Source organism: Malaclemys terrapin, chromosome 16 (genome assembly GCF_027887155.1).
Source record: "Malaclemys terrapin pileata isolate rMalTer1 chromosome 16, rMalTer1.hap1, whole genome shotgun sequence".
Taxonomy (NCBI): domain Eukaryota; kingdom Metazoa; phylum Chordata; order Testudines; family Emydidae; genus Malaclemys; species Malaclemys terrapin.
The window spans coordinates 28269895-28283444 of record NC_071520.1 but is presented as its reverse complement, the minus strand read 5'-3'; the positions used below and the strand labels follow the sequence as shown (position 1 = coordinate 28283444).

At 40.1% G+C, this 13550-nt stretch overlaps 1 protein-coding gene across 1 annotated transcript in view; it reads left to right on the top strand.

The window, feature by feature from the left end:
* Positions 1-13550, top strand: part of NAA25 (N-alpha-acetyltransferase 25, NatB auxiliary subunit) — a 46814-nt gene that overhangs the window by 8593 nt on the left and 24671 nt on the right. Inside the window, exons 4-11 of the mRNA XM_054006500.1 lie at positions 162-280; positions 4116-4190; positions 5164-5271; positions 6722-6800; positions 7933-8044; positions 9490-9579; positions 10393-10562; positions 12543-12655. Of these exons, the coding sequence (XP_053862475.1) occupies positions 162-280; positions 4116-4190; positions 5164-5271; positions 6722-6800; positions 7933-8044; positions 9490-9579; positions 10393-10562; positions 12543-12655 (866 nt within the window). The remainder of the gene's footprint in view (positions 1-161; positions 281-4115; positions 4191-5163; positions 5272-6721; positions 6801-7932; positions 8045-9489; positions 9580-10392; positions 10563-12542; positions 12656-13550) is intronic.

Below are 13550 nucleotides of genomic sequence, written 5' to 3'. Positions count from 1 at the left end.
TCTTGCCTACTGTGTGTTTGTGGGAGAGAGAGACCAGTTCCTATAGGTGTTGAGTGTAATTTAATTACTCTGCAAAGTATCCCAGATGTTATCTTGAGGTAGCTGCTTTATAACTTTCTATTCCAAATGTGTGAGAACTGAAACATCTGTTTTTGGTTTAGCGGAGTTGGTAACAAAACTTTACGAGGCAGCTGTAAAGAAGGTTCCCAACAGTGAGGAGTATCATTCTCATCTCTTCATGGCCTATGCCAGGGTCGGGGAATACAAGAAAATGCAACAGGTACCTTCATCCATTTCAGTTATAGTAATCATAGGTGTCGCATTTAACAATAGTGGGGGAAAGTTCTTAGAAGTGTAGTTTTTGTTTTGTTTTTTCCTCCAATGAAACAAAGTAACTAATAAATCTAACATTTCCCTAAGGCTCTTTTCTGTATCATACTGTACTAGTGACCAACACCTTTTAAAATTATATTTAATTTTCTAGAAAGCTGAGCTGAATCAATACTAAAATTCTAAGTCATGATTAAATATTTGATACAGAGTTGGTTAGACAGAACTACTACTCAGATTTGTGTTTTTTATATAAAAGACAATTGCTTCCTTTCCCCTTAAAAAGAGAAGAATAACTTTATGAACTGTAGTCTGTACTGATGCAGTATGTTGGCTTGCCTTCTTGGCATAGTAGCTTCCTATTGATACCTATATCAGAGAGTACTAAGTTTACACATAAGGGAGTGTATTAGGCAGGAATATTTAGCTTTACTGAGAGCTCCTGAGGGCCACAATTTCAAAAAATGTACAAACTTTTAAAGTTTTCTTTCTTTCTTTTTTTTGCCCGCACTCTTATCTCTAGAAACCAGTGTGGAGTTAAATTGTGCAGCTTGTATTTTGATAGAAGAAAAGCTTAGTTGTTTTTTCTTTACATGCATCTTGGTTTTCAGTTGGCAAGACAATCTCATGCCTGTTAGTTTTGTTTTTCATTCTTCCCAAATTAGGTGCCTGGAGAATGCCTATAAATGGAAGTCTCTTTTCAAATCATACACACACTCCCTCTTTTATGTATAAAAAGCACAGGGAAGCAGGCAAATTGATTTCAGTCTCTCTCTTCCCACTGTATTAAGGTGACTCGAATCTCTGTACAAAGACCCTGTCTCCTCAACCAAAAAATAGAGTTGAATAATTGGGATGAATCTCTGTGTGGCCCAGCTGTAAGTGGCTTAATTCAACTGGGGACTGAATCATTAGTATATATGATGCCTTAGAGAATGATTAACTTTTTATCAAATGACTCTTCATAAGAGGCTTAAATCTGCAATATCATTGTAAAATCATTGTGTCTCATTTCAGATCTGTCCTGAATTGGTAGGCTAATTTAGACTGCTACTTAAAAATAGTTCTTATTGTACTAATCGCTTCTCGGCTCTCTATGAGCTGAGGGGTGAAAACATTAATATTTTCAGTATTTATTTTAAAATAGCTGTAGATTTGACCACAACACCAAGGAATGTATCTGATTTGCTAATCCCTAAATTTGCTACGACTGTGCTTGTTACCCACTTGTTACCCACTTGATCCATGTCAGTGAGACTGAAGTCTCAGAAAAGCCAACTACACCAATCTCTTGCAAGCTGTGACATTGCACTGATATACGCATATCACCAAGTTACAGCTTTATTAATCAGAGGGAAATATATATTCCTGCAAAGTGCTAAATACCAATATAGAGAGATCTGGTTTATTCTTGTTTGACATACCTGCATCTGAATATCAAAACAATTTTGGATTTACAATTTTTCCATACTAAAAGGGCTAGATTCTAGTCTGACTTGCAATGTATCATGCAATACATGATATTGCAGTTGTGCAGAAAGAGAACTTTTGAGATATGCTATGATAGTTGTGAGTTGGATATTAATCTAATCTTAACATTTTGCTTGTTTTAATGGATTTTTTTTGTTTGCATAGATAGAGGCTTCAAATAATTCTTGATTGGCCTTGACTTTGATTTAATGTCTTAAATAAGGATTATATTTATACTGATAAATGGGAACACAGAATTAGTTTGCTTCATGCTTGCTTATGTTAAAAATGATTATGGATGTCATTTTTATTTTGGGTTTTACAAAAAAAAATCCATTACTACCATCATTTTTATATACGATACTCTTTATATATAATTCTAGACAGCCCTCTGTGTGTTTTCCATTTAAAGAACTTGTTGATTTCAAAAGAAACAGGCATAAGCATGCATTTACATTTCAGGGTTCAAAATCAGTAGGATCCTGAGATCTCTAATAATGTCAGGCCATCTAAAAATGAAGTATGTTGCTCTCCCAGATTACCAGTGCTAAGGAGGTAAAAGGTCTAGAAAATGAAGAATTCGTCTATAGGTGAAGTGTGCTTAATTTATGGCTGAATTAAGCAAAGTCCTTTTTTGCTGCTCTGACAACTGCGTTGATTGTATAGAACTCTGACCAGAATCTTAAAAAAAAAAAGTTTTTTGCATAGATTTGCAGTGATGCAAACATCCTTCAGTAAGAAACTTCGCTGTTTACTCTAGGCCAGTATATAATGCTACTTTACTAGCTGTATATGAAATCTGAAATTCAGACATTTCACCTTCTAATAATTGTACTCTTAGCTGGAATAATGAATGGAAAATACCAGTCTTATATGGATACAAAATGTTACATAAATGCTAAATATTCTGTTCAGACCATTGTACAAACATGTATCTGATTAAATTATCTAGATTGGTAATGCTCGTAAATGGCAAATATAGGGTGTTTTTGAATGGGTATCTAATACACCTCTACCTCGATAAAACGCTGTCCTCGGGAGCCAAAAAATCTTACTGTGTTATAGGTGAAACCGCGTTATAGTGACCTTGCTTTGATCCACCGGAGTGCGCATCACCCCCCCACCCCCACCTCCCGGAACACTGCTTTACCGCGTTTGTGTTATTTGTGTTATATCGGGTCACGTTATATCAGAGTAGAAGTGTACTGCACCTAAGGATTCAAAGGGATGCAGACTTCAGACGGAGATTGACTGAATGGAGGGTGAAAATAAACCATCTTTTGTTGCATCCTGTCAAACTTCAAATGAAAGGCCCTGAAAAGGGGGATCAGTCTCATTATAATCTGAAAACAGACAAGAAATAGTTTGTAGAAGTGAACAAGGAGTAGAGTGTTTCTTGTAAAAATAGCTTAGCTAATGTAAAATATTATATACTGTGTGTAGGTGTCATTTCTTATCAGTTTAAAAACTCGGAAGTACACCTCTGCCTCGATAAAACACTGTCCTTGGGAGCCAAAAAATCTTACTGTGTTATAGGTGAAACCGCGTTATAGCGAACTTGCTTTGATCCACCAAAGTGCGTATCCCCGCCCTCCTGGAGCGCTGCTTTACCACGTTATGTCCGAATTTGTGTTATATTGGGTCGCATTATATCGGGGTAGAGGTGTAAATGTAGGAAAGTTAAGTCTTCGTTTATATAGAGACATAATGCTTGTGTGAGGAATGTGTGAATAAGAATAACTTCCATTCTAAGTTAAGTGACTGAAGACTTGGCTGTATGTTGATATTTAGGGCCATATTTTCAACTGGGCGTCTCTTATGCCACATGCCTTCAAAATCCGAACACATGCATGTGCAAGTTAAAAATGTTCAAGTGCAGGTGTTTACATTGCAAAGCGTGGGCTTGGTTGTATGTATACAATTGAGCATGTGCAAAAATGGAGACCAGAGCTGAAACCTTCCTTTAATCTGCAGAAGTAGGTAGTGTGTGTACGTATGCGTGCACCCTGTATCTAAAGCTATAGGCTCTTCAAATAATCACTCTTCTAGAAATGCCTTTCCAGGCCAGCTGAAGCTATAATACACTTTACAAAGTAGCAGCAGATGCAGGGAGAGAAACTGCATCACTACCAGTATAGATCTCGGTGGAGGGTGTTTGCTAGGGAGTATATCCAGTTGGGGTTAATAAATTCTTATCTGGTCGCTAATCCTCAGGAATTGTTTGTCACTGTTGTTATCACTCTTTCACTTTCTATAATGCACCTTATAAATTGAAGCATTTTTGAAATGATGGATACATGTCTTATATTTTTCAGGCTGGAATGGCACTTTATAAGATTGTCCCCAAAAACCCTTACTACTTTTGGTCTGTGATGAGCCTAATTATGCAGGTGAATACAGCATTCTGATTGAATTAAAGTTTTTAACAGTGGCTGTAATGTTCACATTGAGATGTTGTGGGTGTTTTCACATTATGAAAAATACCCAATAGCTTTTTTTAAATAAGCTGGCTGCCTGCCTGCTAGCATTGTAGGGTGCTACTATTTCTGTATAAAGTCAGTGTAAACACTGAACCCTCCTCAAATCTATATTTTTTTGTGTGGTCCAGAAACTTACCTGGTATTGCTTGTTTCTTAGACGTCAAGAATCCTACAACAGTAAAAATCAAAATATGTTGTTTTGCACTGGCACAGATAACAGACTTGAGCGTTAATCAAACTTCCTGACAGACCTCCTTTAGGGTATGTCTGTGCTATGGACTTACAGCAGTACTGCTGCAGCTGCGCGACTGTAAAGTCTCCCGTGTAGCTGCTCTGTGCCAACAGGAGAGAGCTGTCCCGTCAGCATAATTAAACCACCCCCAACGAGCGGCAGTAGCTATGTTGGCGGGAGAGTGACTCCCACCGACATAGCACTGTCCACACCGGCACTTTTGTCAGTGAAATGTATTTCAGTCAGGAGGGAGGAGGTTCGCACCCCTGACGACAGAAATGCTAGTATAGACATAGCCTCAGTCAGGCAAAAAATAAACATGGAAATAACAATTGTATGCTTTGAAATAATTTGATTGTAGAAGAAATGAATTCAGTAAGTGACCTGTATTTTTATTGATAACACGTTGTCTGTTACGTTGTTCTGAGACTCAAGTTGTGAAGAGTGAGCACTTCATTGTGCCATCAGTTGCTTCCCCAGCAGCATGTTTTACAAAACGCTGTGTCCATGCATGTTGCTGATGGTAGCCCTGATGGGTATTTCGTGGGTTGTTGCGTGTGTCATGTTTCCCGCCTGATGAAAAAATTAATTTTGAGTTGGACAATAGGAAAGGCTGATAAATTGCTACAGTAATTCTTCTCTCTCCCCTAGTCTATTTCAGCACAAGATGAAAACCTCTCCAAAACAATGTTTTTGCCCCTAGCTGAAAGAATGGTGGAAAAAATGGTGAAGGAGGATAAGATTGAAGCTGAGGCTGAAGTAAGTTTTGCAAATGTGTTTTCTACGTGATGTGAGCATGGTTAATACATTGTATGAGCTTTATGTTGTGCTAACAATATAGCTTAATGACTTTGTATAGCATACCTAATACTGAGTCTGGTTCCCATTATAGTGCTCTGTAATCTTTTTTATTAAGTACACAAAGAAGAAGGCTTGCTGGTGATCCAGGGGGAGCTGGCTGGTCAGTGCTGGCTCTCCATTTCCAGCTGGTAACTCTCAATAAAAACAGCTCCAAATATTACTCTCCTAATATTCCTGTTCAAGGGAAGGAATTGCTGTGGTTGCCACAGGGATGTTGTATGATTGCTAGTGTGAAGGAAGGTGGCTTATGCAGACATGACTAGAGAGAACATGGTCCGTGAGACAAACTATTAAAGTGTGACCCACTCTATGGATGTTTAAGAACCCCTAAGATAGAAAACAAGTTCTCTGTCTCAGAAGAACTCACAAACTTAATACAAATACATTGCAGCCAGGGATTCTAATTTTCAGTTTAAACCGAAAACAGTAGCTGTTGAGACAATTGCAATAGTAACTTCAAAAGCTGACTTTGAGAAATCATAGAATGGTCAGATTCTTTCAAAGGGACTGTCAGGGAAATACATGTCCTGTTCACTTTTTCCGCTGGTACACATCCAGTCCATGCTCTCTGGGCTTCTCCTCTTGGTCAAACAAAGCAGTATGGTCAGCAGCTTTTCTGATGTGGTTACACACAGGGAGACAAAAGAAATGTTGATATTCACATTTGTTTAAAAAATGGATTTTCATTGCTAATTAAACAGACTTCTGCAGTCAAGTGAACCTATATAACAATTTTCTGGGAAGTCACAAGGTGCAAAAGTAACCAATAACACGATGAAAGTGAGTAAAAATCAGAACTGAAAACTGAAATTTAGTTGAACAGGACAGCAATGTAGATGCAAAGAGGGGGAGGGGAATCTTAGCAATGCATTTATAAGCATAGGGGCCCCATGGCCAAAGGGAGTTTTGAGAAGAGAAACTGAGAAAGGAGAAGGTGGTTGGTGTACAGAAAGTAGGAGACTGCTGCATGAAATAAGGTATGAAGCAGGGAGCGAGAGCAGGAAGACAAAGGGAGCAGTGTGGAGAGAGGATATAGAGGAGCATAAGGAATGAAAGGGTGTTGGAAGGAAGTGAGGGCAGAGGTTGTAGGTGGTGTAAAATTGTGAAGAGTTCATTGCTAGATGAAGTGATTTCTTTGTAGTGTTTGTAAAGCCCAGGGGATCCTTTGGGATTAGAGGGCGTTAAATTAAATTCTTGAATTTTCCTTTCTGGTGGCTATTAGACAGTTTTACAGACAGCGTTGACTTTCTCCTCTTCCTAATGACAGAAGCACAAACTGTTTTTATTTCCAGACACTTTTCACTTGTTTTACTTCCAAATGTCAGTGTATACAAATCTTTCTTCTAAGGTTGAACTTTACTACATGATACTGGAACGTTTGGAGAAGTATCAGGAAGCCTTGGATGTTGTTAGAGGAAAACTAGGAGGTAACTTATCTTTCAGTCAATTAACAACCCCAGCTGCGTGGAGGTTTGCCGGTATTCTTGCTTTTTCCCCAGGTCTTTTGCTGGGAACTTGTATGATGTGGATTTGATTGTTCTGCACGTGTACTCGTTTAAAGATCGCTGTAAATTAACTTAACTCCTACCAGTAACATACCTTGAGCCCAATTCTGCAGATTTTCTTACTGGTTTCATCAGACTGCTTGTGGTATTACTACACGCAGGAGTGTTTGCAGCATCAATTCCATTATCTGTGTTAAAGCAGCAGCATGTTGTACAAAGGGCAATTATCAGATTAACATAACTGAACCCACAAAATCCCATCATGTCAGCTCACAACTACCAGTGCTGCTAGGGGTGGCATTATGCCCCTTCCTCCTGGATGATTTTAGAGCTTTATTTTTCTACCTCAAAAGTGAATTTGTCGCGTAAGAGCAGCCCGAATATCAAGGTTCCAGTCAGACTCTACAGTTCTGCACCCAGTCCTGTGTACTTTTCAAGGGAAGGTTTTGCACCCGGGTCCAGCAGCTTCTGAGCCATGCTTCTAACAGAAAAAGGAGGGTAGTGATGTGTTATTGAGACGATTGTTTTAATAGAGTTTCTGTCCCTCCTTATGTCAGATGTTGGCCAATAATTAGGCATAAAATGTTTTCTTTCTAATCGCAGGTTCAGCACTTTCCTCAGTTGGAAAATAGGTGCTGATCCAGCAAAGAGTTTCTAGTGCTGATACAGAACATAAGAACAGTCGTATCGGGTCAGACCAAAGGTCCATCTAGTCCAGTATCCTGTCTACCGACAGTGGCCAGTGCCAGGTGCCCCAGTAAGTGGAGGTACCAGGTCTTAAAAATAATTAAATGTTAGGACTCCCAGCTTTTCAATAACAAAGCACTCATTTCTAGCACCATTGACCTGCAAGATATAGGACCTTAAATCTGTTACTGACCTCTTGTTTTAGCAGTGCTTTTTGGCATTGATCCTGGACTTCAGTCCTGGCCCTCCAGTCTTGGAGAAGAATGTGTTTTCTCTCTTGCATCCTGTGTAGGATAAAATACTTTGTTCTGAAAGTTGTTAAAGAAAAATGATGGAGGAAATAAATTCACAACTCTTTCTGATTTAGAGAAGTTGACTAGTGAGCTCCAGAGTCGAGAGAATAAGTGTATGGCGATGTATCAGAAGCTGTGCAAGTGGCCAGAATGCAACGCACTGTCCAGGAGGTTGCTACTGAAAAAGTAAGTTGTGTTCACATCTATGCTACTGACTCACTCTGTGACCTTGGACAAGTCACGTCACCACAGTACCTCAGCTGCTTGTCTCTGCAGGTTTGAGACTGAATGCTTGAAAAGTGTTGGAGATCCTCTGATGAGAGCAGCTAAGACTGCAAATTATCATTCGTTCACATGGAAGCTCCGCTAACTGTCACAGTGAACAAATGAGTTGTGCAACGTGTGCTTTCCTGAAATAAACTAATTTCATTCTCTATTTCCAGAGGGCCATACTTTGCTATCCAACATTCTAATTTTCAGAAAAAATGCAAACTTGTACTTGAATTTCATTTCCTACAACTATTTCCTACAATCTAGTTCTCTTAATCTGCCAGGTTTCCTTCTGACGGCTGATTTACACTACCACTTAAGTCAATGTAATTTGTCACTCAGGGGTGTGAAAACAACACCCCTTGAGCGACATAAGTTACATCGACTTAAAGCGGTGTCTATACCGTGCTGTATCGGTAGGAGACTCTCTCCCACCCACACAGCTTCCGCCTCTCGCAGAGGCGGAGTAATTATGCTGGCAGGAGAGTGCTCTCCCGTCGGCATAGCGTCGGTTCACCAGATGCGCTACGGTAGCGTAGCTGCATCGGTGCAGCTGTGCTCATGTAGCACAGCAGTGTAGATTTGTCCTAGGAAATACACTGACAAGTTCAAAGCAGCAGATGCATCAGAACAGAGCAAATCAGGATGATCAGATCTGCCTCTGAGACAGTCATGAGGGTTTGTTGTAAGGACTAGGACACAGTTAATGGGATTATAGTGAATCCTGTCTGAAGCTGCCATCCAAGAGATCAAAAACATCTTACTTAGAAAAACTGTTCTTTAATAAATAGTTGAATGTAACTATAGTGGAAATCCTGGGGAGATTTTAAAGCCTAGAGTCTTGGGGGAGCAGGGAGAGGACCGGAGGGAATGACAACAGCTAAGGTTACTACAATTGAAACATTAGATATAGAGAGAAAAGTTTTCAGTTTACTTCGTGCATTCTGTAGCACTTTGTATATAGTCAGTTTCACTTGTTTGTTGATGGTCAGATGCATTTCCCAGCTCCTACATTAGCAATGTGGTGGTGCTACTCTTGAACCTGCTCATTCCCTCGTTGGAAAGGCCTTTATAAATGTTAATGGGAGCCAAAATCCCTTTTAAAAAATTGTAAAAGAACTTCAAATATAAATCTGGACTTGAGTTTCTTGAAATATGTTGGTTTTAGAAACCTGCTTAACAGTGCCCCTTTAAGATGGGAAATTTTCTAGTGGAAATGGTTCTTGGTGCGTTTTTTCCCCTGTGTTTTAATTGTTCTGTGACTTGCAAGATCTAACAATGTTTTTATAAAGGACTAAACTTGCATGTGTGAGTAACATTATTTGCACTTTCCTTAATTTTGCTCCTTGCCTGTTTTTTAGCTCGGATGATTGGCAGTTCTATATAATTTACTTTGATTCAGTCTTTCAACTCATTGACAAATCCTGGACTCCTCCAGCAGAAGGAGAGCAGTAAGTCAACTACTATCCCTGAGGATTTTTCCTCTTCATACAGTAGATGTCAAAATCCTAGTTTGTCCCTTGATAGTTTTACTTTAATGAAGGGATGGGCAATTTTAAGGTAGTTGAGGGCCACAAAACCCACTAAAACCATTGATGGGCTGGGATTTGAGACTTGGAGGTTGGGTCCTGCCCCCAAAGGGAGTGTTGGGAGTGAGCTTACCTTGTGGCAACAGCTCCTGTCCTTCAGAGTTGAGCTCGGCTCCCTGCTCTGGCACCTTGGCTCTTGCCACAGTGTCACATAACACATGAGTAGGCGGGACCCTCCCCCTGCAATCTGATGTCCTGTCTCTGTCCTGACCCTGGGACTGCCAGGTTGCCTACCCAATCTGGGCTGCGGTGGGAAAAATAGAACAATTTGGCAGGCCAGATGCGGACCCCAAGCCGCCAGTTTCCCATCCTTGCTTTAGTGTATCCAGTATCGGTAAATAGCTAGTGTAAATGCATGCTAATGTAGAGCTCTCTATCTCAAGAGTTATCATGGCTGCTGGCACATAATGTGCCCGAGCTACTTAGCTGCGGAAGCTGGTCCCTGTTCCAAGAGGGCACTGACCCCCTCTGGAGGCATGCATATAATGCTAGTTTTGACTTTACTGGAGCTTCCTTAACCTGCTCCCTTCACAGAGTCTGGGTCAGAGAATCAGTCGAACCTGATTGCTTTGAGGGAGTGATGTTAAGGCATGCTTACCACTTACTGCCAGTGCCTCAGAAATGGGAATGATAGAAGAATACTTGAAATCAATACTCATATCTTTAACTGCACAGCTCTCTGGAAGGAGAAGTGCATTATTCTACAGAGCAAGCTGTGAAATTTATAGAGGAGAGGATAACAGAAGAAGCTAAGAGCTCTCGGCCACTTCGGGGACCCTACCTAGCCGAACTGGAGCTGATTAGACGTTTGCGACACAGGGGTTGTAAGGATGAATATAAACTAGGTAAGAGCCACTAATTGGATGATAAATTAAACCTTAAGGGAAAGAACACCAACCTAGAACAAGCTCTTTGTACTGGGATCATCAATTTAGTAGTGCCTGATGTAAAGGGTGTGCAGGGATTGCATGCATAAAGCATCTTCAGATGAAAGGTGTTATAGAAGGTCAAATATTATTCCAATAACAATTCTAGAGTGTTTTAGACCTTTTAAAACTAGGTCTTTGGGGGAGATTTCAAAGGCACCTAATCAGTTTAGGAGCACAAACCCAGTGACTTTCAGTGGGAGTTGTTCTTTGATAAATCCCTTAATAATTTTGAAAATCCTCTCCCTTTGTCATCCTTCGTGTAATCACCAGCTGATATTTCTTTGGGCTCTTTGGCAGACTTGTAAATGAGAACAATAATGCTTGTTAAATGCACTTATTGGGGGTTTCATGAGTTTAAAAAAAAAAAAACACTTTGGGGAGTGGAGTAAGGAAGAGAATGTGGCTTAATATTAGCAGGGTTTCTGCAGACCCTATTTAAATTAACTCATTTTGCACTTAGATGCAGGAAAATAAATATCATCAGATAAATTGTGAGTGGGTAGCTTGAAATATTCTGTTTTTTTTCCCTCTCTCATTCTTTATCAGATGGGTTAAGCTTTCTAATTGACTGTAAGATCTGAAATGAAACTGTCATGATTTGTAAATCACTGTTCAACTTTGAACATAAGAAACTGCTATGAATACGTTCATTTGCAGGACTGAAAATTCCTCATAGTTATATTTAGGCTTGGCAGAACTCTACTTTTTCTTTAAATAATTTTGACAGAGAATATCTGTTTTTAAGCATTTTTTTTCTATTTTCATTGGTTTAAATTTTCACAAGTCCTGGAAATTATGGCTGGGAGGATCAGTCAGTCATTATTTAATGACCGTCTAATACAGTGGTTCTCAACCAGGGGTCCGGAGCCCTCTGCGGGCGCCCCAAGCATAGAATCATAGACTTTAAGGTCAGAAGCGACCGTTATGATCATCTAGCCCAGGGGTGGGCAACCTTTCAGAAGTGGTGTGCCGAGTCTTCATTTATTCACTTGAATTTAAGGTTTCGCGTGCCAGTCATACATTTTAACGTTTTTAGAAGGTCACTTTCTATAAGTCTATAATATATAACTAAATTATTGATGTATGACAAGTAAATAAGGTTTTTGAAATGTTTAAGAAGCTTCATTGAAAATTAAATTAAAATGCAGAGCCCCCTGGACTGGTGGCCAGGACCCGGGCAGTGTGAGTGCCACTGAAAATCAGCTCATGTGCCGCCTTCAGCACGCGTGCCATAGGTTGCCTACCCCTGATCTAGTCTGACCTCCAGCACAACGCAGGCCACAGAATCTCACTCACCCACTCCTGTATCAAACCTGTGTCTGAACCATTGAAGTCCTCAAATCATGGTTTAAAAAGGAGGTTTCAGGGGGTCTGCCAAGCAGGGCTGGCATTAGACTTGCTGTGGCCCAGGGCAGAAAGCCGAAGCCCCATTGCATGGGGCTGAAGCCTGGAGTTCCAAGCCCCCCCACCCAGGGCTGAAGCAAAAGACTGAGCAACTTAACTTCACAGGACAACCTGTGGTTTGGGGCCCCAGGCAGTTCCCCTGCTTGCTATCCCCTAATACTGGCCCTGCCTTTTATATGCAGAAAAACAGTTGTTGTGGCACAGGTGGGCTTTTGAGTTTTTATAGAATGTTGGGGGAGCCTCAGAAAGAAAAAGGTTGAGAACCCCTGCCTTTTCTTACTTTGCCTAATTGCAAATTTTTGTTATCAATGGAAATATTTTTTTTCTTCAGTTTGTGTGTGTGTGTGTATGCTGAAACTGATGCTCACCAAAATTTACCAATAAAAATCTAATCCTTCCAAGCCTCGTTATATTATTGACTTTGCTTCTAAGTGAGCATTTAAAAAAAAAAAAGATTGAACTGGCTTCTTTATAACTGAGTTTCTTTGTTAGGTGACCCAGAAGAACTAATGTTCCAATACTTCAAAAAGTTTGGGGACAAACCCTGCTGTTTCACTGATCTCAAGGTATTTGTGGACCTCCTCCCACCTAGCCAGTGTACAAAGGTAAGAACAATAGCATTGGGTGAAGTAAAGGGAGGGGTGCTGGAGACTGCTGAGTGCACCGGCTGTCAGCTGAATGCAGCTTTTGACAGTGGTGATATCAAAAGGAAACTCCCTTTCAGGGAGAGAGGGAATCAGTTTTTTAGAAAATCAAATTGCTGATAATGTAGAACTGGTTAATTTTATTCAAAATTCTGCTCTAACCAGAAGAAATAGTGTTTCTTAAAAATTAAAAATGCCAAAGTTCTGAATAACTTCAATGGGAGACTCTCTCTCTCTCTCTCTCTCTCTCTGTTCCTGCAACGTGACTCCCAGCATAGAGCATGCATGGAGTAATTCAGTAACTATTTGTACGACTGAGCCTTCTTCTTGCAGTTCTGTGGTGTCCCATGACTTCTGTTGATTTTAGTGGCATAACCTCTCCTCACTCTTGTTCACGTTGTCACAGTCTGAGATATACAGTAGAGCCCAACATATCTATCACCATAAAGAGGTTTATTCTCCCTGTATAAACATGCACAGCTACCCTTGAAGCAATGTGAGTTAAACATGAGCGTCAAGGGAAGATAAACCTCCATGGAATGAACTTTAGTTTCTGTCTAAAATATCAGAATGAATAAGATTGGCTTGTTAGATAATAGGACTTGTGTTACTGTTGTGTTAAACATTATCCTTCTTTCCTTCTCCCCTTGTCTGTCCTTGTTCATGCTCTGTGTCTAATTGTAAATACTCTCTGGGAAGATCTTTCTCTTAATCTGTGCCAAGCACCAGGAATAGTTAGGGGACTAAGTAATAACACTGTAGCAGATCTAAGTGACAGAATGGACACATCAGCATCAATTGAGAGAGATGTCTGAGACACTATTTGTATTTCTTCCAGAATCTTTCTGACCCCTAC